This window comes from Mercenaria mercenaria, chromosome 10, assembly GCF_021730395.1.
Source record: "Mercenaria mercenaria strain notata chromosome 10, MADL_Memer_1, whole genome shotgun sequence".
NCBI lineage: Eukaryota > Metazoa > Mollusca > Bivalvia > Venerida > Veneridae > Mercenaria > Mercenaria mercenaria.
In genome coordinates, this window is record NC_069370.1 from 7,929,337 (window position 1) to 7,955,154 (window position 25,818).

The 25,818-nt window shown below is 34.8% G+C and overlaps 1 protein-coding gene across 1 annotated transcript in view; it reads right to left on the reverse strand.

Annotated features, from left to right (window-relative positions):
- The window catches only part of LOC123561008 (protein Aster-B-like), an 84,231-nt gene extending 64,410 nt beyond the window's left edge, over positions 1–19,821 (reverse strand). Inside the window, exons 1-2 of the mRNA XM_053516681.1 lie at positions 19,634–19,821; positions 2,253–2,383 (exon numbers count right to left, since the gene is read on the reverse strand). Coding sequence (XP_053372656.1) covers positions 2,253–2,383; positions 19,634–19,821 — 319 coding nt within the window. The remainder of the gene's footprint in view (positions 1–2,252; positions 2,384–19,633) is intronic.
- Between the last annotated feature and the right edge of the window lie 5,997 nt (positions 19,822–25,818).

Genomic DNA, 25,818 nt, shown 5'->3' on the forward strand with positions numbered 1-25,818 from the left:
AACTTATACATTTTAAATTGCAACCTATTAAAGTACCCGGGGAAACCAGTTGACAATTTCCTTTTTCTATCTGAAAAATTGACAAATTCCCCCAAAATTGAGGGGAAATTTTAATTTCACCTGATACTAGGAAAGATTTTTTCTTATCAACCATTCCCCAAGCTCCCCTTTTTTAAATTTGAATTTGATTAAAGAGTAAATTTTTACACGCCAAGCTAATTATGCTATCTTGCCTGGGTTATTATATTCTTTTTTGGCTGATTATTTTTTAATTTAAACATTTGAAACCCTTTCATACAGCCCCATCAAGGGACGTTTGAATTGTTTTTTTTGTAAAACCTACTAGTTAATTTAAAAATAAAAATTTAGAAAAATGATTTTTTTTGGGGAACAAAAAAATTTCCTTTTGCTTTGAAGTTATTTGTTTTTAAAGGCCCAAATATTTATGAAATTTTTTAAAATTCCCCAAAGGGAAAAATTTTTTTTATTTTTGTTTTTGGGGGATCCATAAAATTTAAAATTTCCCCATTCATTTTACCTCCATGAACTCATATCCTAACAACAGCTGTTTTTGACAAAAACCATGGAACTTCATACCCACAAAATGAAATGATTTTACTGTAAGTGTAACTGTTTTAAATTAGCAGTTGTTAACTAACAAAAATGCTTAAGTCTGGTAAATTGAAACAATACAAGTTCTGGTAAGCTTCCTTAACAAAATGTTCCCATGGCATGTCTTAACTTCTGTCGTAATGTTTTCATGGTAAGTCTAAACTTTGTCACAATGTTTTCATGGCATGTCTTAACTTCTGTCGCAATGTTTTCATGGCAAGTCTAAGCATTTGGGCCCCAACATTTTTTATGACTTTTCTAACTTCCCCGCACAACCCTTTTTTCCCGGGGGGTCCCAAACTTTTGTCACAACGTTTTTCATGGATGGGTTTAAAATTCTGTCATAACAATTTTATGGCATGTCTAAACTTATGTCACAAGTTTTTATGGCATGTTTTAAAATTTTGTCACATTTTAAAGGGGTTCCAAAAATTCGCACAAAGTTTTCATGGCATGATAAACTTCTGTCAAGATGTTTTTTTGGAAAGTCCCAAAATTCGTCGTTTTTTTCATGGCAGGTCTTAAAAATAAGTAAAAAATGTTTTTTATGCCTATCAAAATTTTTTGAAAAATAGGCTAAACACAAAGGGGGTGAAAGTACCCACTTGTTTTGAATTTTTATTAAATTGTGTCAAGGGGAAAAGGGGGAGAAGGTGCCACAAAATTGGGGTCCAAAAAATAAGAAAATTAAAAAAAAAAACAAAATCCCATAAATCGCAAATTTTTTTTTTGAAAGAACCCAACAAGGCCCCCTTTCACAATACTTTTTTAAACTGATCACTTTTTGTGAAGTTTTATTAAATTGGTCAAGGGGTGAGGAAGATGGTGGCACAAATTGTGTCTTTGTATAAATTTTAGTAACCCAAAAAAACCCCCTTCCCCAAAATCGCAAAAAATTTTTTTTTAAAAAAACCCCAACATGCCCCCTGACAACAAAGGGTTGGTTTTTGATCACTTGTGTGAAGTTTCATTAAAAAAGTGTCAAGGGGATAAGGGGAGATTTGGGGGCCACAAGATTTTCGTCTACGGCAAACCCGGGCGGGGCGACAGACAGACAGACAAACTGAAACCCTTTTACCCCCCCCTTACAACTTTGTTTTTCGGGGGGAAAAAAAATACAAATCATGGAAATTTTTTGTTTGTCCCCTTTGGCCCGACTCCCCACCAAGTGTATTTACAAAAAAATATGTTATACATTGAATTTTAAGGCATCAATAAGTTGGCTGTTCAACCAAGGCAATGAAAGCAAAATTTGTCAACTATCATTTTTCTTTGCTACAAATTTCAACCAAAAATTCTCAATCAATTTTTTTTCCCCCTCTCCCCCCCCTTTCTCTCTTTCACATCCTCTCTCTCTCACATCTTATTTTCCCCCTCTCTGATCATACAACTCAGTTCCCCCCTTGTCACTACATTTGGGTCCTCTCTCTGAACAACATCTCATTTTCCCCCCTGATCACTACATCTTTAGTTCCCCACTCTTGATCAAATACATCTCTTTCCCCCTCTCTTTTTCTCTCTGAACACAAAATCTCATTTCCCCTTTTCTTGACACTTTTCATCTCTGTTCCTCCCCTCTGATCAAAACATCCAGTTCCCCACTCTCGATTTCTATTAAGTTCCCCCCCCTTTATCCCTACATCCCCCTCTCTCCCTCTCTCTGATCACTACAAACTCAGTTCCCCAAAATCTCTGGGCAAACATCTTGTCTCCCCTTTTCTGATCACTAATCTCAGTTCCCCTCTCTCTGACACCACATTCAGTTCCTTTTCTTTTTCAATACATCTCAGTTCCTCTCTCACTGATCATACCCTCTTAGTTCCCCTTTTCTGAACATACAAACTCAGTTCCCCACTCTTGAACATACCCTCTCAGTTCCCCCCTCCTTGATCTAAACTCCCTCCCTCTCTCGATCACTAATCTCAGGTTTCCCCCCCCTTTATCAACATCTCTGTTCCCCTCTCTGATCAAAATTCAGTTCCTCTCTCCCCTGATCACTACATCTCAGTTCCCCACCTCTGATTCCCCTTTCATCTCTTTTCCCCCTCTCTGATCCTACATCCGTTCCTCCCTTGATCCAAACATCTCAGTTCCCCCCTCTTGATTTACAAAAATCCAGTTCCCCTCTCTCTGATCACTACATCTCAGTTCCCCTCTCTCTGATCACTACATCTCAGTTCCCCACTCTCTGATCACTACATCTCAGTTCCCCTCTCTCTGATCACTACATCTCAGTTCCCCTCTCTCTGATCACTACATCTCAGTTCCCCTCTCCAATCTCTGCATTTCAGTTGTCTTCTCCTATCTCTAAATCTTAGTTCCCCACTCCAATCTGCATTCTGGTTCCTGTCTCACATCTCTACAAAATGTACATCCTTGTTTCCCCCGAATTTTCCCTTTTTCTTGTTCCCCCCTTTTGGAAACTACACCCGAGTTCTACCCCCCTCTGCACTTTTTAAAACCCCACTTCTTTTCTCATTTTTCTAATTTCCCTCCCCCATTACCTCGGGTCCCCCCCCCCGATCTGTATGTTTCGCGCCTCTCTCCCATCTCTTCATCTTACATCCCTGTCTCTATCTCTATATCTCAGTTTAAAACCCAAGATTTTCAAAAAAAAAAAAACCCCCGAGCTGTATACCCTTAAAAAAAATAGCGATGAAATTTCTTTTTTTCTACCCAAAAAAGAAAGTATGGGTTTTTTTCCCAAGTTCCCTTCAATTTCAAATGATCACGAAAAGCACTTAAATCACTGACTGAAAAATAAAGTTAAAGTTTTTTAAAAACACAGCTGTATGACAAGTGCTTAGTTTACAGCAATTTCTATATAACCTCAAAACCCAAAAACCCCCCGCCCAAAGGGTCCCCAAAAACTTTAAAAATAGAAAAAGAAACAAATTTTAAATAAACGATACTGTGAAAACTTTTAAATTTTTGTGGGGGACAAAATTTTTGTGGATTTTGGGGTTTTTCAATCCCCGAAATTTAATCCCAAGAAATTTTAAAATTCCCCTTCATTTTATCCCTTAAAAGTTTAATTTTTAAAGAATTTAATCCCCACGAATTTTCCCTTTTGACCAAAACCCGAAATTAAAAAAGATTTTTACAGTAAAAGTGATTAAAAAAATTCTAGTCCCCAAAACAGGGGAAAACCAAAGTTTCCCTTTCCAAAGTTTACCGACTAGATGGTCAGTTCTGAGAATTAAATTTCTTCATACGACCTGCATACATCCTTAAACAGTCAATCTACAACTATATCAATAGGTTATCTCTTATGACAAATGAGAGATAATGATAAATCAAGCACATCCCTATCCTGCCTATCTTGGTCTCAAGTACTGTATTACTCATAAATCCTTGTAACTTTCTTAACATGCAGAACCATAAAGAAAACATCTTTACTGAATATTACCCATTCCTTGAATTGAAACTTTTTTAAAGACAAAGCTGCCGTAAGACAGTACGCCGACTTTTCTGTCTCTGAATTAGAGTTTTCCCAGTAAAAACTTTAATAAAAAAATTCTAAGTTAAAAAGGGGTATAACTCTGTCAGAATTCAAAACAAACTTATGGGGATTGTTTTCCCCTGGTGTAGATTTTGTAGATAACATTAAAGCTTCAAGTAAATTTAATAGCTTGAAGATTAGATTTTTTTGACAAATCAAACACTTTAACCAAATGGGATCTGACACAAAGTGAGCGCAATAGCTTTATTTTTTCTTCAAAAAGCAAGCTAAAAAAAAAACAATAAAAAAGCAAATATCACAAAGCAAAAAACTTACCTTTTCCCTTTTTCCCCCTAGTCTTTCCTCGAAAGTTTAAGGAATCATGATTTGAGGCTCTTTTAAAAAGAATCAAAGGACTGGCTTTTTTCGAAAAAAAAAATTTTTTTTGTTACATTTTATAAAAAGATTCAATTATTTACATTAAATAAGCAAACTGAAAAAATCAAAGAAAAGGAACATCCTCATAGTCTTAAAGCCAAATGCCAATTTACTACCTTACCTCAAATACAGTACACAAAATGTTTTTGCAAAAAAAGGTTTCAACAACAGACCTTCATAGAAACTGAATGATGCAACTTTGTTATTATTAGCATTTTGAAGTATTCAAGATGGCAACCGAAAATGCAAAATTGACTTATCTTCTAAATTATAGATTTGGACAAGATTATTAATGTATACATTTTTTTTGTTGCAAGTGTAATAAGATAACATTAAATGTATTTTTAAAGAAAAAATCTTTAAAATTAAAAAAAAACTAAAATGACGTAAAAAATGGCCCCCAAAAATGGTTAACCCTTTACCCTGCAAATTTCAAAATGAATTTATCCTCTTTAAAATTTGGCAGTACCTTTACTGTTAAAAGGGTGCTTACTAAAAAATACTGACTGAATGGCGAACAGTGCAGATCATGACAACTGCACGGATTCACAAAGGCAAAAATCAGCCCGTGTTCACAGAAAAGGGTTTAATCCCATACCTGCATTAGACACTAATGTGCGGTTTCCGCCTATAGGGGAAAATTACTTCTAAAATTGAAAATGTTTAGAACTTTTTAAATTTCTTCATAATCTTCTAACAAAGAGGTGATAGAAGGGATGTTCTTATCCAAACATTACAATTTTGAACACAAAACATTTTATATAAGAACAAATGTTTTTGGATCATTTGCACAAATAACAGAACATACACCCCAGGATTTTAAAACGCCCCACTATCTTTTTGTAGCATTTTTGCATAAAAAATAAAGTATAAGGTGGAAATTGTCTGTGCTAAAAGCGTGACTAAATTCAATGAACCCCTAAATTTTCGAAAAGGGTTTATTCGACTCAACTGAAAATTTTGTAAAAGGTGAGTTACAGCAAAAGCATATTTTCAAAAGTGCAAGGGTCACCTCAAATCACATAAGGAACACAATATAAATAAATTTTAATGATTAATAATAGTAAATAAAAAAATACTTGAATATTCTTGCAAAAATGAAAAAATTTGCATATAAGGGGTTTATTTTTCAAAAAACATAATGAAACGATGTAAAAATTATGCATCAATATGCGCACATTTTTCTCCACCCATCTTTCCCCTGGGGTGGCAACAAACATTCATTTATTACATTCCCCTAAAAAGCTCATCCCCGTCGGGATGTGAATTTTGCACTGGAAAGCAACCCTATCAATCGGGTAAGCAAGGAGCTTTCTAACAAATTGGAGATGAAAATGGTAATAAACAAGGTCTTTGGAAAAAAACATCCTTTTTTTTAGCTCCCTTTTATGAAATGAAAGGGGCTAAAAGGCTGTCCATATCAAAAATGATTTTTAACAGAAAAAGGGTAAACAAAACTGCTCAGATAATGTCCAAACATCAATTGTTTGCCACCTACTTTGGGAAACGTTCAATAAAAAAGTTAAAGCAAAATAGACGGCATGTGATGGAACGTTTGGACCAGACCCTTCAAATTTTGATCTATCAGTTTTAGGGGACAAGGATCCACTCTTTAAGACTTGGACCGACAACTTCCTTGAAGACAACTCCCACCCGCCCCATTTTGGGGCTAAAGGTCATTTTTTTTGGATCAAAACAAACAGCCAAGTGCAACCCCCTGTGACCATAATATTATGAACTCCCTTCCCCACAAAATTTATGAACCCCATTAAAAGGGTGCTTCAAAAAAGATTGGGAAAAAAGAGTAGAAAAAAAAGGGTAAAGCAAATAAAGATTGGGGTAATTCGACAGGGAATACAAAATTACAAATATGTACACCCAATGTTTAATACTCTTTGAAAGCAAACAGAATAACTTTTTAAATTTTACCCGGTACTTTTTTAAAACATAAAATTATGAAATAGAAAGAGGATCATTAAATTTGATACAGTAACATTGTAATAACATTTTGAATACTTTTAAAAACTGCATTTTAAGAAAATTTTGATCGCAAATCATACCACTTCTTGTAATATTTTTGTTCAATTGTATTGCTTTTGAATAAAATATCCATTTTATCCACCTCTTAGTTATAAAATTACTAAAGAAACATTTTAAAGTGTTGTAAATCTTTCTAATTATTAGAAGTACTCATATATGGTGGAAAAAATATGCACATTTAGAGTGTTTAATCACAGGAGTCGGAAATTCTATCAATAAGACCATAGAAGTCTATATTTTCAAAAAAAAAACCCCCCCCAATTTTTTTTAAAAAGGGGGGGATTTTCTTATAAATCCGACTTTTAGGGCTTATTGAAGAATTTCAGACCCTGTGGGTTTTAAAAGCAAAATAGGAATTTTTTCCCTTGGTGGCCATTTTGATTTTCAATGATTTCTCTTTTAAATACATATTTTATGTTTAACAGTACCTCTAGCAATAAAAATAATATATACATTGCAATCCTGTCCTAACTCCTTAATTTCGGAGGTATTTTTCTTTTCATTTTTGGCAGCCATCTTGGCAGCCCTCTTAAAAATTTCAAAAAGCTCAAAGTTCAAAGTTGCATCATCCAGTTTCTATGAAGGACAGTTGTAGAACCTTTTCATGTAAAGATATTTGTACATCCAAATTTTAATTTTTTGGTCGGCATACTACTATCAAGCAAAAAGTGTTTTCATCAAGAGACAACCTTTCAGTGAGTTTTTTGCATCAAATTTTAACGCTTTTCACTTTTCATTTTATTATACCAAAATTTTTATAGGGCCCTTTTCACAAAATATAGGGCCCCTTTCACGATAAAAATGTTTGCTGCTTTTCATCAGGTACCACTCGGGGCTCAAAATTCTCCTCCTACTAAAAAACATGGCACTGACCAAAGGGCCAAGGGGGAAAGTCCCAAGAACGGGGAAAACCTTTTGATACATGCCGTCCACTAACTTAGCCTCCGGGCTTACAAATAACATCTTTTTTCTTTAAAAGCAGGGCTGATACATGCGTAACCTTTCCTCGTAGGGAAAACCAGCACTATCTCGCGTCAGGTGGGAACACAAGAGAACTCAGAAATTTTTTTAGTGCCTGCCTGAAATTTGAAACCCCGAACCTCTGAACTGCAGCAAGCATGTAACCACTAACCAATTAAAGATTGTGACCTAAAAATACGCGAAATTACTTAAAATTTTTACATGCATTTCAAGACTTGATACAAACAAACTGAAGAAACCTAGTTCTTTATTGACCAACTCCTTATACTTGTGCTGTAACTGTTAAAATGGCATTGGGAAAAAAGAATACTTTTTGAAATTCAGTAACAACTGAAACAAGACTCAAGAACACAAATGCCCCCCTTGATGCATTCAGTAATTTTCACAAGGAACAGAAATTTTTTGGTCACGTCACTGGGTGTTTACTACGACCTCAAATCAATAATTACGGTTTCTTCACCAATCAAAAAAAAGTCGTATCAAAGTGATCTTAACCCCAAAGCATTCTCCATTATTAGCAAAAAAAAGTCCACATTCTGGGGCTGTGATCTTGACCTTTTACCTACGACCAAAGGGGTGGGGGGATAAAATTTTAGGGAAAGAAAAACAAATTTTAGCTACCGTTTTCAGTAACCGGACATAAGATGAACTTCAGACATTTAACATCTTACCATGGGGTTCATGGTAGTTCCTGACATGTAGCCTAAGATTGACAGACTCAAGAAAAACCAACATCTAATTTAAAACAAATATTAATTTTTCAATTAAAATCTATGACTGGATCACCCTTCAGCCCAAAGCAAAATATCAGTCAAAGCCAAATGCCCGGGCTTTCATCCTTTTAAAAAACAAGGGTGATATTTGGCCACTTCCCCTTTGAAATAAGGGCATTTTTCCCCCAAAGTGGCAGAGGGAACTTCCCCAAAAAGTAAAAAAAAAAAAAAAAAAAAAAGGAACAATGAAACTCATTTTTATTAAAAAACCACCCAAAATTTTGTCCTCGTTACTACCCTTTTGCAGAAGGAAAAATCCCGTTTCAATAAAATCTTTTTCAAAAGGTGACAAATTTTGAAATTCCCAATTTGGGGAAAGGGCCCGGGCCCTTCTCAATTCCTGATGAAAACCCTGAATGCAAACACATTTTGTAACAAAAGGGGCCAGATGGTCCTGAAATCGCTCACCTCTTCCCACATGACCCAGTTTTTATATGCCGTTTTTTCTATTATTTTACTAGTGACCAGTTTTTTGGCTCAGTACCCATTTTTTTTAACTTGACCTAATATTATCAAGATAAAAATGCTGACCAATTTTCATGAAGATCCACTGAAAAATATGGTCTCTAGAGAGGTCACAAGGTTTTTCTATTATTTGACCTATTGACCTAGTTTTCGAAGGTACATGACCCTGTTTTGAACTTTACCTAGATATCATCAAGGTGAACATTCTCACTAATTTTCATGAAGATCTCATGAAAAATATGGCCTCTAGAGAGGTCACAAGGTTTTTCTATTTTCATACTTACTGGCCTAGTTTTTGACTGCACGTGACCCAGTTTCTAAATTGACCTAGATATCATCAAGGTGAACATTCAGATCAATTTTTATAAAGATCCATTGAAAAATATGGCCTCTAGAGAGGTCAAAAGATTTTTCTTAACCCACTTTCAAACTTGACCTAGATATCATCAAGATGAACATTCTGACCAATTTTTATGGAGATCCATTCACAAGTATGGCCTCTAGAGAGGTCATAAGGTTTTTCTATTTTTAGACCATCTGACCTAGTTTTTGACCGCACATGACCCTGTTTCGAACTTGACCTAGATATCATCAAGATGAACATTCAGACCAACTTTCATACAGATCCCATGAAAAATATGGCCTTTAGAGAGGTCATAAGGTTTTTCTATTATCTGACCTATTGACCTAGTTTTTGAAGGCACGTGAACCACTTTCGAACCTGACCTAGATATCATCAAGATGAACATTCAGACCAACTTTCATATAGATCCCATGAAAAATATGGCCTCTAGAGAGGTCACAAGGTTTTTCTATTATTTGACCTACTGACCTAGTTTTTGAAGGCACGTGACCCACTTTCGAACTTGAACTAGATATCATCAAGGTGAACATTCTGACCAATTTTCATGAAGATCTCATGAAATATATGGCCCCTAGAGAGGTCACAAGGTTTTTCTATTTTTAGACCTACTGACCTAGTTTTTGAACGCACGTGACCCAGTTTCAAACCTGACCTAGATATCATCAAGATGAACATTCAGACCAATTTTCATACAGATCCCATGAAAAATATGGCCTTTAGAGAGGTCACAAGGTTTTTCTATTATTTGACCTACTGACCTAGTTTTTGAAGGCACGTGACCCAGTTTCGAACTTGACCTAGATATCATCAAGGTGAACGTTCTGACCAATTTTCATGAAGATCTTTTGAAATATATGGCCTCTAGAGAGGTCACAAGGTTTTTCTATTTTAAGACCTACTGACCTAGTTTTTGATGGCACGTGACCCAGTTTTGAACTTGACCTAGATATCATCAAGGTGAACATTCTGACCAATTTTCATGAAGATCTTTTAAATATATGGCCTCTAGAGAGGTCACAAGGTTTTTCTATTTTTAGACCTACTGACCTAGTTTTTGAAGGGACGTGACCCAGTTTCGAACTTGACCTAGATATCATCAAGATGAACATTCTGACCAACTTTCATAAAAATCCCACAAAAAATGTGACCTCTAGAGTGGTCACAAGGTTTTTCTATTATTTGACCTACTGACCTAGTTTTTGAAGGCACGTGACCCACTTTCGAACTTGAACTAGATATCATCAAGGTGAACATTCTGACCAATTTTCATGAAGATCTCATGAAATATATGGCCCCTAGAGAGGTCACAAGGTTTTTCTATTTTTAGACCTACTGACCTAGTTTTTGAACGCACGTGACCCATTTCAAACCTACCTAGATATCATCAAGATGAACATTCAAAACCCAATTTCATACAATCCCATGAAAAATATGGCCTTTAGAGAGGTCACAAGGTTTTTCTATTATTTGACCTACTGACCTAGTTTTTGAAGGCACGTGACCCAGTTTCGAACTTGACCTAGATATCATCAAGGTAAAACTTCTGACCAATTTTCATGAAGATCTTTTGAAATATATGGCCTCTAGAGAGGTCACAAGGTTTTTCTATTTTTAGACCTACTGACCTAGTTTTGATGGCAACGTGACCCAGTTTCGAACTTGACCTAGATATCATCAAGGTGAACATTCTGACCAATTTTCCCATGAAGATCTTGTTAAATATATGGCCTTAGAGAGGCCCACAATTTTTTTCTATTTTTAGACCTACTGACCTAGTTTTTGAAGGGACGTGACCCATTTTTCGAACTTGACCTAGATACATCAAGATGAACATTCTGACCAACTTTCATAAAGATCCCACAAAAAATGTGACCTCTAGAGTGGTCACAACAAAAGTTTACGGACGCACGACGGACGACGGACACCGCACGATCACAAAAGCTCACCTTGTCACTTTGTGACAGGTGAGCTAAAAATCACAGTCCAGTTTATTTAATTCCTACCCAGGATAATGTTTAAATCTGGTATTCGGCTTATATGATCTTTAAAATTTGACCAAAAAATGTGAGCTGCTGAAGTTGACTGAAAAAAGTTTGATAATTTCAGTTTAATCCATTCTTACCATTCTTAAACAATTTTTAAATAAAAAAACTGTAAACTTCGATGTCAGTTTGCTTTTGTTTCAATTGAGAAAATATGTTTCTAAATGTCTGGATACTTGGTTTAATTAAAATACCATTAAATGATAACAGTTTTCGCACTTTGTTCTTAATTTTCATGTCATTTGATATTTCATTTTCCTTTGAGAAAAAGAAGAATATTTAATTAACTATAACAAGAGATCACAGAGTGATCTTAGTGCCCACCAATGTGCCATTTTTGAGTGTTCCAAATTTCAAGACTTATTGACTAGCTCAAGGTCAAATTTCATTTCCGTACACAACACTGTGCATGTGGTCCAAAGTCGAAAGCTGTAGCTTGAGAAATGTGAAAGTAGGTTACTAGATCAATATCAAGGACAAAGTTCTTTGAACACAAAAAATAGCATGTGCATCAAGTTAGAAGGCGTAGTTTGAGAAATTTGAAAAGTAGGTCACTAAAGGGCAAATCTTAAAGGTCAAAGTTATTTCGGTACACAAAACTATGCATGTGGTCAAATTTGAAGGCTGTAGCTTGAGAAATGTGAATGTAGGTCACAAAGGCAAAATCAAGGATAAATTACACTTCAGAACACAAATCTAAAGCATGTAGTCCAAATTTAAAGCCTGTACCTTCAAAAATGTGAAAGTAGGTCACTAGGTCAATGTCAAGGTCAAAGTTTGTTTCGGTACACAATCCTATGCATGTGGTCTAAATTTGAAGCCAGCAGCTACAGAAATGTGAAAGTAGGTCACTAGGTCAATCTTAAGGTCAAAGTTCATTTCGGTACACAAAACTATGCAAGTGGTCCAAATTTGAAGGCTGTAGCTTGAGAATGTGAAAGTAGGTCACTAGGTCAAAATCAAGGACAAATTTTATTTCGGAACACAGAACTATGCATGTGGTCCAAATTTGAAGCCTGTACCTTCAAAAATGTGAAAGTAGGTCACTAGGTCAATGTAAAGGTTAAAGTTTGTTTCGGTACACAAAACTATGCATGTGGTCCAAATTTGAAGGCTGTAGCTTGAGAAATGTGAAAGTAGGTCACTAGGTCAAAATCAAGGTCAAATTTCATTTCGGAACAGGAAACTATGCATGTGGTCCAAATTTGAAGCCTGTACCTTCAAAAATGTGAAAGTATGTAACTAGGTCAATGTCAAGGTCAAAGTTTTTTTCAGTGCACAAAACTATGCATGTGGTCCAAATTTGAAGGCTGTAGCTACAGAAATGTGAAAGTAGGTCACTAGGTCAAAATCAAGGTCAACTCATGCCAGGGTTCATCTTGCCACTCAAAACCATACATGTGGTCCAAATTTGAATGTTGTAGGTTATTGACAAGAAGATTTTAAAAGCTTTTCCCTATAGTCTATATGAACCATGTGACCCCCAGGGCGGGGCCATATTTGACCCTAGGGGGATAATTTTAACAAACTTGGTAGAGAACCACTAGATGATGCTACATTACAAATATCTAAGCCCTAGGCTTTGTGGTTTGGACAAGAAGATTTTCAAAGTTTTTCCATATATAAGTCTATGTAAACCATGTGACCCCCGGGGCGGTGCCATATTTGACCCTAGGGGGAAAATTTGAACAATCTTAGTAGAAGACCACTAGATGATGCTTCATACCAAATATCAAAGCCCTAGGCCCTGTGGTATTGGACAAGAGGTTTTTCAAAGTTTTTCCCTATATAAGTCTAGATAAACCATGTGACCCCCCGGGGTGGGGCCATATTAGACCCCAGGAAAATAATTTGAATCATCTTGGTAGAGGACTACTAGATGATACTTCATACCAAATATCAAAGCCCTAGGCTCTGTTGTTTTGGATAAAAAGGTTTTCAAAGTTTTTCCCTATATAAATCTATGTAAATTATAGAAATAAACAAAGGGCCATAACTTACTAAAAAATTGTTGAACCAGTCTGATTTTCAGGGGGACACAACTAGGGTACCAATACATGATTCTGACAAAGTTTGGTCAAAATCCCCCTGGTAGTTTCTGAGGAGAGGCGATAACGAGAAATTGTTAACGGACGGAAGGACGTCCGTACTTACTGACAGACGGACGACGGACCACGGACGCAGAGTGATTTGAATAGCCCACCATCTGATGATGATGGGCTAAAAAGTGAAGAATATAAGAATTACATTAACATACAACGTTCAGAAACTTTAAAGGCTCTTACATTATTCGAACAATTATTGTATGCATTTTAGTAGGTGGTTTGAAAATAGGTTATTGAATCTGGCATCATGCTGGAAGTACATGTGCTCGAAATTTGCTATTCATTTCTAAAGATATGTTACTTTATCAATAAATTAACTGCTTTTAGTTGTGCAAGTCATCACTTGACTCGATAACAATGTGTGAAAACTGGTAGGCTTAATTCAGACCAAAAATTCAACAAGGTAAAAGTGGAAGTGTGACAAATATGATAATAGGGTAGAAATATTTGATGACATTTTAAAAAACAAATTCTCATTTTTGTGATCAGGTTTAGAGCATGCCATAAGCAACTGCTAAAATGGGAGTCTATATAATTTCACATCACTTTTGTGACAGATTTTTACCTAGAGTAAATTGTGGAATCATGTATTAATTACCTCCCGTTTTTACATCTCTACCATTTGCACATATTTTACAATAAAAAGAAGTCAACTTCTTCAAGTTTTTTTTTGATAGTAGGTATCATGCAATTTAACGATTGTATTAAGGATTTTCTAAGGAATGTTTTAATATAGGTAAATGTAAATGTTTTTGTGTGCATTTTAAAGTTGAAAATTAGTCTCTGTAGGTAGAGGTTCATGGAATTCTAAAGAGCCAGAAGACGCTCTGTAAGTGCAGTTGTAAAGGTATTTTAGCCAATCAGAATGGTTGTTTGATTTACTGCTGGAGTGGTGTAAATCAGTAAATCAGGTAAGGGGGCTTGTGCACAATTGAACAGGCGGTTGGCAGTTGGTAGTTGACGTGAGTAGATGGTGGGTTGTCCTTGCAAGAGTCAGATATAAGTAGTGTTAATATTTACTGATGTGCAGAAATCTCAGATATTTTATTTATTTATATTTATTTATTAAAAATATTTCACTGCTTAAGTAAGACCTCTCGAGCAAACGTTTGATAACAGATCTACTTGGATATAAGAAAAATATTCCAAAGACGTTTGGTAGTGTGATGGTGAATGGGATGTTCTTGAATGGATTCTGCTGGTATAATCCATTAAGTGTCGGATCGGAGCAGTATTTATATTTACTGATGCACAGAAATCTCAGATATCTGACATTAAAAATATTTTACTGTTCCAGTAAAACCTCATGGGCAAATAGTTGAAAGTGTTTGAAATATATAGAAATATATTTAGAGTTCAAAAAAAAAGAGAAGATTCCTGAAATACGCATTCGAACGTTTAAACCTAAGAAGAGTTGTTAGAGAGTCGGAAATATTTTTGAGAGTTTGAAATATTTTATATTAAATGTTTTGAGATTGCAATTCTAATTGTTTCGATAATAAATCATTTCTTGGAATATAAGTCAATCATTAGGTTAAGAAACCCAAGGAAAATTCTGATATATAAATAGTTGAAATCATAATTAGGCAAAGTAGCCCAAGAAAAATTATTCTTATACATATTTTAAGTTATTTAAAGATTAGGAATAAGGAACGCTCCTGTTGCACGCTACACTTTCTCTTTACCACATATTCTGACGTAATACTTTTATCTTTGAAACAAGCTTCTATTTGTCAAATATTTTTCGGGACAACAACAACAACACAACTGGAACGCTTTTAAACGATGAACGTGACTTTATACCAGCGTTTTAACACATGAAGGTTAGCATCAATTAAAGTACAATATTCTAAGAGAAAAATATATAATTCCTAAATAAATTGACTATCGGACAGCTAGAAACGCGGACGGCTAAAAACCCTAGCAGACAGGTTAGGCGTCCAGTTATGCAGACAAGGTACGGATCCGTACCTCTAGGCAAGCCTGTTAGGGGTTTTCTAGGAGTACGGACCGTCTTTTTCTAGAGATTTACTATCATTTAGAGTTATTTACATCTTAAATTTTGTTGAAAATGAAATAACAAATAAGACAACCAGTGTTCACTTAAAACTTGGATCTAAATGGTTTACAGATACCAGCGTTCACCAGACTGTTTACCTTTTCTTTCAAAACCTAAATAACCGAGGAACACCAAATGAATACACTGTTCCGAATTGTAAAATAAACTGTTGATAACAGATTAACGAGTGAATCTAACCCTTGAATGAATTATATTTGAAATTCAGCAGAAAAAAATAAATTAGGCATAATAATATGCACCTATTTATTTTGTTATTAGTTAGAATGATAATGGGCACGGAACTGATTGTTTAATAATCAATTAACCTACATTAAGTAAAAGAAACTGTAAAAAAGGTGAAAATGTCCCTTGTATCTCATAACGGCTACCAAATGTGTGGAAAACATAAATACCCTAAGGGTTAATTATCATTAAAAAAAAAATTTTTCACAACATAATTTTACATTAATTTGTTTTTATCTTTAATATAATTATCTTTTTTTCTGCCAGTTGAATCCTCGTGATTTATTTGGTGTTCCTTGGTTATTTACATTTCGAAAGAAAATGTTTTAAACAAATCGGGTGAACGTTGGTATCTGTAAACCATTTAGATCCAAGTTTAAGGTGAATACTGATGAAGCGTTATTTGTTATTTCATTTTCTACAAAATTTGAAATGTAAATGACCCTTAATCTCTTGAAAAGCTTTGCTGATGACACCATTGTCTATCTTACCATCAAATCTAAATCCTCCGCAGAAAGCTTACAGCAAGACCTCTACTGTTTAGAAAAATGGGAAAAAGAATGGTCAATGGAATTTAATCCCAATAAATGTGCAGTTCTAAGAACATACCGTAAAAGAAATCCTGTCATATATCCTTACACCCTACAATAATGTCCAACTTCAGTCCACTGACCATGCAAAATATCTTGGTGTTACCCTAAGTAATAACTTGACCTGGTCAAATCACATAAATAACATAACATCCAAGGCCAGTAATACCCTTCGTTTCATCAACAGGAATGTAAAGACTACTAACAGACAGGTTAAAGAAATGGCCTATAAAACCTATGTCCGCCCCCAGGTCGAGTACTGTTCCACAGTCTGGCACCCCTGGCAAAATATCTCACTTATAAAGTAGAAAGGGTACAAAGATTTGCAGCCCGCTATGTTTTTAATGACTACAAGTATACCAGTAGCGTCTCCGATATGTTATCAGAACTAAATTGGAAGACCCTAGAACAAAGCAGAAATCATTCCTCGCTACTTATGTTCTATAAGATAAGAAATGAATTATTTGCAGTGGATAGGGGTGACTATTGAGGCCAATTTTGACTATTGCAAAATACTATTGATATTGCTGAAAGACTATTGCTATACCATTTTATTGCAAGTTACTATTGCGATACTATTGCAAAAGTTATTGGCCACCATGTTTTATACAGTAAAACTACCAAAACAAATGAGTCGGCCATTTTGTTGCGAATGTCAACGTGTTTAATAACCCAACGCGTCGAGAAAGATGAAAATTGATGGATCGGACTAAGGTATACAGCACTAAATGAAGGGCCCTATCGAACAGTTTGCTATACTACTGCTAGCCTACTTTCTCCATGTCCATAGTACTTTTCTCATTTAAGATTAACAGGTTATTTAAATATATTTAATCAAAATTTCTAAGAAATGAAGATATGAGAACTAAATTTATTAATTACCTCCCAGACTTCTCAGTCCTTTATGGTAGTTTATGTCCGCGAGGTTAATTACTGTAATGGAGACGTTAACATTTTCCGAGGCGCAAATGAAAGCTGGCTCTGTTTCTTGGGTTATAAATTATTAATTATTACTATACTGGTACTGATGATAAACCCGGACAGATGATAAAGTCGACCACCTTGGAAATATTCGATTGCAAGCGGTCATTGATAAAATTGAACACACCATCTAATAGTTTCCACTTACCACACCAACTGGTGTAAACAAAAACAAAATTGATAAATATTCAGTATAAATAAATGACTTACATTTATTTGTATAAAAATATTTATCCAAAATTACTGGGGAAGAGGGTGTTTTTTGCACATGCTCACTGTCGAAACATGAAGGCCTGACATTGGGCCACTTTTCATTACTTGATCAGGAATGACTGTTGCAGCTTGTTGGGGAAAGTTTCAATATAATAATACGAAAAAAAAATTGTAAATGACAAAGTGGTCGAATTTATCATCAGTCAACGTTCATACAGTCCCCATTTTACAAACCCCTTTCAGGGCCTCACTTCGTATGAGTTTGCCTATTTAATATAAAATTTGAATTAGGTAAAGTTTTCAGCAAATGTTAAGCTTTATTTTGATACCAACCATTGATTTCAATTTGCAAAAATAAAAAAGTTACAGGTAAAAAACCTCATTTTCTGTTCGGGTTTATCATCAGTTTTCAAAACTATCAAAACTATCGATTGTTGAAGGATCACGACTTTTCTATCGATGCATACTATCGGGACACTCAGGACTGAAATGCATCGATATTTCAATGTATCATTACACCCCTAGCAGTGGACCATCTTCATCTCACACAGACACGAAATTTAAACTTTTTAATTCCCCAGTCCAAAACATTGTACCATGCAAATTCCTTTTTCCCCAGAACTATCAGACTATGGAACAGTTTACCAACATATATCTAGTCCAGCCCCAGTCTGCAGACATTTATCAGTGGGCTGGACTCGCGCTCGAAATACTATAATTAATGGGACCCATACCTGAAGAAAGATATCGATAAACTGGAAAGAATTCAACGTCTGGGTGCTCGTTTTATTCTAAATAATTACAAATCTCAAGAAGAAGGATGTGTAACACAGATGCTCAACACTCTCAAACTGAACTCTTTACAAAATCGTCGTGTTTACAACCGACTGGTGATGCTCTACAAGATAGCAGGGGGTATGGTGCTGGCAGTGGACGCAAATAATTACCTGACAAACAAACCAACCAGACGATCAATAAAGGTGAAATCGTATACAAACTTTATAACATCTAATATACTAGACAGACAGATATCCAATAACTCTTGTTTGTACATAATACCGCATGCTCACACAAATCAATTTAAAAACTATTTTTTCGTGGAAACACTTGTGTATTGGAACCACCTAGAGGACAGTGTAGTGCGCGTATCTACAGTCGAGGGCTTTAAGAAAGCCCTCTCAGATCACTTCTAGCCTCCTCCCCATAGAATATATACCAGAAGTGGTCCTTCTACGTACCCGAACAGATACAGATAATCCAATGATTTTCAGTGTTCATTCCAGGCCGCGCCATGGGGCCATAGGCGCGTATTTTACTTTATTGGCGCATAAAAGTTTGCCCTATAGCTCCCGTCGGGCGCACACTTTTTCAGAAAACAGTCCGTTTACAATGAGCCGACTTCCAGAAGTTGTGAATCGAATACGACTCTTCCGATGACGTAACGCGCATTTTCATTGGTCGATGTTAAAATAGTAGCCAGTCTCCAGTCGCCTAACAACATACAGTTTTCAATGTTGCTATGCAATGGCGGACAAAAAAAAACAGTCCCCATTTTCCGAGAAAAAAGAAATCCAATTTTACGTTTCTCTCTAACCGTTAAAAAATAGCAGACGATGGAGAACAAATTTCCAAAGAAAGATGACATGTTCGAGACCGCTAGACCACTCAATAGCCTAACCGCTTAGCCAAAATCAGGCGACAAACATTAATTCCGTAGTAAATCCGCATTCATGGCTGTCGGACTTTCCGTGGTAAAGTTTCGGTAACGGTCAAAATTTTAAAACTTGTTTCGTTTTTGTCGTGTTGAGCGACCTGTGAAGTGTCCATTTTTCTCTTTGTAATTATGTTTTACGAACCGTGAAAATGATACCTTGAACTCCATGTAAGAAAAGTGTTAAAAATACAGCCTTTCCTTTCATGTAAATCAGTTTTTCTTTCATGGCCCCTATTTTTTTTCAAATGTCCCCAATTTTTTGCCATCATGGGGCCCTTTGACCCCACTAAAAAAAATCCTGGAATGAACACTGGATTTTAACTGTATACTTTAAAATTTTAATTTTGCACATAACATTTTTACTAAAACACTGTTTCCTGACAGCGCCTGCCAGTCATAAACACTCGACGATTGTTCGGCAGTAGACAGTTGAAAACATAGGTCCATACCCCTAGAAAACTCCTAACAGTTTTGGCTAGAGGTACGGATCCGTACACCTTGGGCTAGACACTTCCTTTCTGTAAACCATGTATTAAACTATTATGTAAAACACTAAAAAATATCTTCTTACTCTTTTGCTATTGGAGACCACTTAAAGAAATTCTGGATAGCACCTGTCACTGTGTTTACAGCCTTTAAACCGTTAGAACTTGAAGCAGAATCTTTTCTTGACTGGTAATCACTGGCAGTTCTAGCGTGGCGGAGACTTCTAGCACGTTTTGGTGATTTCTTATCATTTTCATCTTCGACAACTTCCATGATTTGAGTGAAAATATGTAAGTAGCAGTTTTAGATATGACATTATAACGGAACTGTTTTGACGACAAGAATGGGGTGAGAATTTGTGACAGTTTCAGTGTTGACGGAAAAACGTCATTTCCGATAATTGTCAGCGAAGTTTCGAATGTACACTGAATATAAAATGATGGAGCATTTAAACTGTCTTTAAAATTTTTCAAGATAAGTATAATTTACAGTGCTACAAAAGGAGCAAAACAAAAGGAAAGTGATAAAACTTTCTAACTGAATTAGTGAATACGAAACTACACCGTGTTTGATTTTTGTTTTACATGAAAGGGAAATTTTTGGTGGTTTTCACACATAGGCTGAACACCACTAAATTCGGCTGTTCTTCATGGCTATATACCAATAAGTAATAGTTATAGTATGTGTGAGAGTGTGTTACCAGGATATATCAGAGCTAGAGGTACATCGAGGGTATTTTTCTCTGCACATATCGTCGAGGCCGGTAGGCCGAGACAGATATGTGAAGAGAAAAATAACGAGATGTACCCCTAGCTCTGATATATCCTGGTAACACACGAGCACTACATATTATAACTGTTTTATCGCATAGTTTATCATTAAAATTTATATATCATTTTCATTTAAATTTGTTTATTATGATTTTTACTATTTTGATTCCCTTTCTGCGCCTCGCTGACTGAAACACTAAAACTTCTGTTTTAGAAAATGTGTTCCCCAGATAAAAGTACCCAACAAATTTCTGCATTGGTTTTAAATCTTTGCATTTCATTGGCCAGACATATTGTAAAACTTGTTGTTTTGTTTGTAAAAAAAATCAAAGAAAAAGAAACATTTGAGAAATCTCAGAATTTCATATATTTCATGTATTTCTGAATTTGGCAATAACTATCAAGTTTTTGAAATATTCTAGTTTATTTATTCTTTTACTTTATAAAATTAATGTAGGTGTTTGTGACAATTCTTTCTCTGTGAACTGTAAATTGGAGCTAAAATCATCTTTTCTTTGAAAGGAAAAAATTATACTCCCTTGATAGGGCCTCAATAGAGAAAAAGTGTTCCGATATATATCGGAACAGTTTTACTGTGCTGATATATATCGGAACACTTTTTTTCTTATGAAACTCCATAGAGATTTCCGTGTTGATATATATCGCAACAGTTTTGTAAGATATCAGCACAGTTTTGTAGTAAGGAGCACTTTTAGAATCTGTCCGTAGGTAAAATCTGCATAATTTGCAATATCCAGTACCTGTATGGTTTAAATAAAGGTAAGGCTTTTTTAGTTTGTATATTTCATAATTGGGGGGCTGGTGCCCCCCACACCCCCCGCATTTTCTAAACCTGGCGAGGAAAATATATCCATGCTACCATATCGATAAATAAAAGAATGCCCAAATAACGAGAATAGCTACGGACAGATTCTAAAGTCTAGCCAAGAAATTGTTCTTTGTTTCATATAAAATTCAGCTACTTCAGAACAATTTTGTTACAGTTTCTAGATTTTCACTCCGTCGTAGACCTATTTTCCACAAGATATCCATACATTTGCTTCAAGAAAACGAAAAGAAAAAGGGGTGTTGAATAGTATGCAGTGAAATGCAAGTCAACTGAAGTCAGGTACCCTCATATTGCCGCATTTCAGAAAGCGGTCCGCAGAATAAACACCCTACTTTCGTTTTCAAGTAAACAACTCGAAAACATGCGAATATGAGCATGAAAAGTGTCCTATTTTATGTAGAATTCATTCCACGAGTGAAATAATGCCCATTTGGCCCCCGACTCACGCGCAAATGCGCGAAAAATGGAAAAATTAGGATTTATTTATTAGGGACTTCTTTCGACTACACCACGGAAGCACATTTTGGACTGAATTACTGCATTATAACCTATAAGAAATATCTTTTGTCAACTTTTATAACATTTTCATCCCTATTTTCAAGAAAGATGTAATACCGAACATGTTAACAAGTTTCATTGTGAAAATTCGAGATTTTAGAGAAATATAGACATTTAAGTGAGGCCACCCCCTACCCATTTTTGGGCTAAATTTAGGCTCCAGGGCCGCTTAATTGTAAATTTTGGTAAAAGTTTCACCTGTATGCATTATTTTTCACTTTGATTCTGAAATATCATTCATTCCGTAATAAATATGACTCAAATAAATGCATTTTGTGCATTTTCACACATTCTGGAGACAAAATATTAGCCTTTCTATTGCAGAAATTGCTGCAGAAATAGGCGCATCTACTCAAAATATGGTCAAAATTCAAAAATTTTCAAATTTAATGATTGTTTTGCATTGAAATCACAATTTTATAACATATACAATCGATTTATGACTATTAAGACTAATTGTGATGTGTTTCGAGAAAAATCTTATTTCAGCTCTTATAGGCTATATACCAATAAAAGAAATTGTTCTTTGTTTCATATAAAATTCAGCTACTTCAGAACAATTTTGTTACAGTTTCTAGATTTTCACTCCGTCGTAGACCTATTTTCCACAAGATATCCATACATTTGCTTCAAGAAAACGAAAAGAAAAAGGGGTGTTGAATAGTATGCAGTGAAATGCAAGTCAACTGAAGTCAGGTACCCTCATATTGCCGCATTTCAGAAAGCGGTCCGCAGAATAAACACCCTACTTTCGTTTTCAAGTAAACAACTCGAAACATGCGAATATGAGCATGAAAAGTGTCCTATTTTTAATGTAAAATTTTTCTTTTCCACAGTGAAATAATGGCCCATTTGGCCCCCGACCCCACGCGAAAATGGGCGAAAAATGGAAAAAATTAGGATTTATTTATTAGGGACTTCTTTCGACTACACACGGAAGCACATTTTGGACCGAATTACTGCATTATAACCTTATTTCATATAAATCCACTTACTTCATAACGGTTTTTTCGACATTTTCTAGCATATCAGATTTTCAGAGACTTATATTCCCTTAAAGGTTATAAAACACTAAATAGTTGTTGTTCTTTATTCTATATAAAATTGACCTATTTCCAATGACCGCAGCACACATCAGGACCCATTTTAAATTTCTGTAACTTACATTTTCTTGAAGAATATTGTCAGTGCTAACTAAAAATCAAAAGAAAGTGGGGGTCATGTTTGATGCAAGAAAAATAATTTCAGTCAAACACACAAACTGCAAAATCAGCTAAAAAATGAGACCCCAAATTATACTGGTGGTATATGATCTAAGTTTCCATGAAAAATTTTGTCATGTTGTTATTTCATTATGAAAATGTTACCTACATGTCAAGCATAGATCTGTCATGTGATTTTAGCAAAAACATTGCAAAGAAAATAAGGAAAATAGCTCTACGGAGCAAAAAACCTGAGGACTATTGGTATCCGCCATTATGCGACTACCATCTTTTTTCGTGCCATTTTTCAATTTAGTGTCTGTATGCCTATAAGAAAAACTTTTTTCTCTGACACTATGCCAGTTTCATTTGAAATGTACAAGAAACCCAAATGCATGAAAAAATATAAGGTTTTAGCTTGATATCAACAGTTTCCAAGGTTTTACGGCTTTTTCAGTACCATAAGACAAAGCGTCAGATTTTGTCAAAAATAGCTGTCGCGACATAATTTTGAAGCAGATACCCAAAATGCAGCCTTGTTTTCCCCTGTTTTGACATTTTCTACTCTGACCCTGCATCCCAAATTACACATTTAAACTGTTAAAATGTTCACTTTTACCTCTGATGGCCAGAAAATAGCAATCAGTAGCCTATAAATTTGCAGTTTTTGAAAAAAATACACTAAAAAACAGTGAATATGTGAAAATTTTTTGGGGTTTTATCCTCATTTTCAACAAAATTGCAATTATTTGCCCTTTTTCCCCTATCGAATTCTTATCAAAGTAGCCTTTTCCACCATCATCTTGCCAGATTTCATTTTTTACCAATGTATCTTATGGGTTATAACACATTAAATGGTTGTTGTTCTTATTCTATATAAAAATTGACCTATTTCCAATGACCGCAGCACACATCGGGACCTTTTTTAAATGTCGTAACTTACATTTTCTTGAAGACTATTGTCAGTGCTAACTAAAAATCAAAAAAAAAGTGGGAATCTGTTTGATGCAAGAAAAATAATTTCAGTCAAACCCAACCTGCAAATCAGCTAAAAACTGAGACCCCAAAATTATACTGGTGGTGTATGATCTAAGTTCCATGAAAAATTTTGTCATGTTGTTATTTTCATTACGAAAATGTTACCTACATGTCAAGCATAGATCTGTCATGTGATTTTAGCAAAAAAATGCAAAGAAAATAAGGAAAATACCTCTACAGAGCAAAAAAACTGAGGACTATTTGTATCCGCCATATTTAGTGTCTGTATGCCTAAAGAACTAGATCGCTACTTTAGAAAAACAAAAAGAAAAGGGGGTGTTAACTTTTATATAAGAAAACTACAGTTCGTTAAATACAACCCGCTGAATTTACTACTTTTCACTTCTTTCAATTGAATGACAGACATTTCACCCTGATCACATTTCACCCAAAAAAATAGGATGACATTTCACCCCTAAGAGACAAATCATCCCAAAATCGAAGATGACAGATCATCCCAAAAATATTTTTTGTTTCTTTTAATTACTTTAATAGATTTAATTATTTTACACATTATTTTTTTTTTTCTTGCAATTATCACATCTGTTGAATTTGTGAAAATTATGTCTGTAAAAAAAATAATGTCAATATATTATGACAAGTCACCCCCAAATATGTAAAAAGCGGTTTTTTTGATTATATATAAATTTTAATGTTTTTAATTATCTTTACAGTTGTCAGGTCTAGGAAAGTGTTATATTTACAGATTATCTGTAAATTTACAGATAATCTATAAATATACAGATTTTCCGGTCTATAAATTAACAGTATGTATGAAAACTGATGAAATTACATTTATTCTCAAAACCGCAGCTTGAAATTAATTGGTTCATTTACGTATACAGTATGCATAAATTGTGGTCATTTGTGAAATTCAGCCATTTATGTTGACTTTGATTTTTTGACATTTTCAGAAAAATCAAAGTCAACAGAAATAAATGAAAGTTACAATTGACCTTTATTCATGCATACCATAAGTAAATAAATTAATTTCAAGCTGCGACTTTGAGTTTCAATATACTTTTAGCAGTTTTCTAACACTTGATCTGTAAATTTATTGATCGAAAAATCTGTAACATAGATTATCTGTAAATTTACTGATAATCTGTAAATATACCACTTTCCTAGACCTGGTTATGTTAAATATGATTGCATTGATGATATTTAGTCTGATGACATGTGATTTGGCATGTTCGTGGATCATTTCAGAGAATTCCAGACTTTTCACCCCAAGACTTTTCCTTACCTAAGCTTTATACCCCCAAGACTTTTCCTCCCAAGACATTTCATCTCCAATTTTACAAACCCTAGACTTTTCACCCCAGTTTTTAATATACTGAAAATATTGTGAAATATTTTGTTATCTGATATTTTTTTTAATTTCTTATAGGTTGTTAGGGCATTTATGAAGATAGCTGTTACTTTACTGACCATACATTATAAATCAGTTACCCTAAATTTAGGGTAATATAGTCAACTTAATCAGTGGATCTATTTAAACATCAATTTGTCATTACTTCGTTGTATGTCAATATTTCAAACTCTTCTCAGGTGTTGAATTAATCAACACCTTTTGGCTGACAGAAAATAGACTTAGGTGTTAATTTTCTAAACTCTTCACAGGTGTTGTGATTTAATCAACACCTTTTGATTGACAGAAATTGACTTAAGTGATAAAATATAAATGGATTAATTTGCTAACCTGTAGTATATTATTCTTTAATTAAACACTGTCACGTGTATAACCGGAATCCACCATTAAACCGGAATACACTTTCCATAGCCTGAATACACCTGTATTTCTTTAATTAACGGTATTTTTGAAGGGTTTTAGACAGAATTCAATCATATA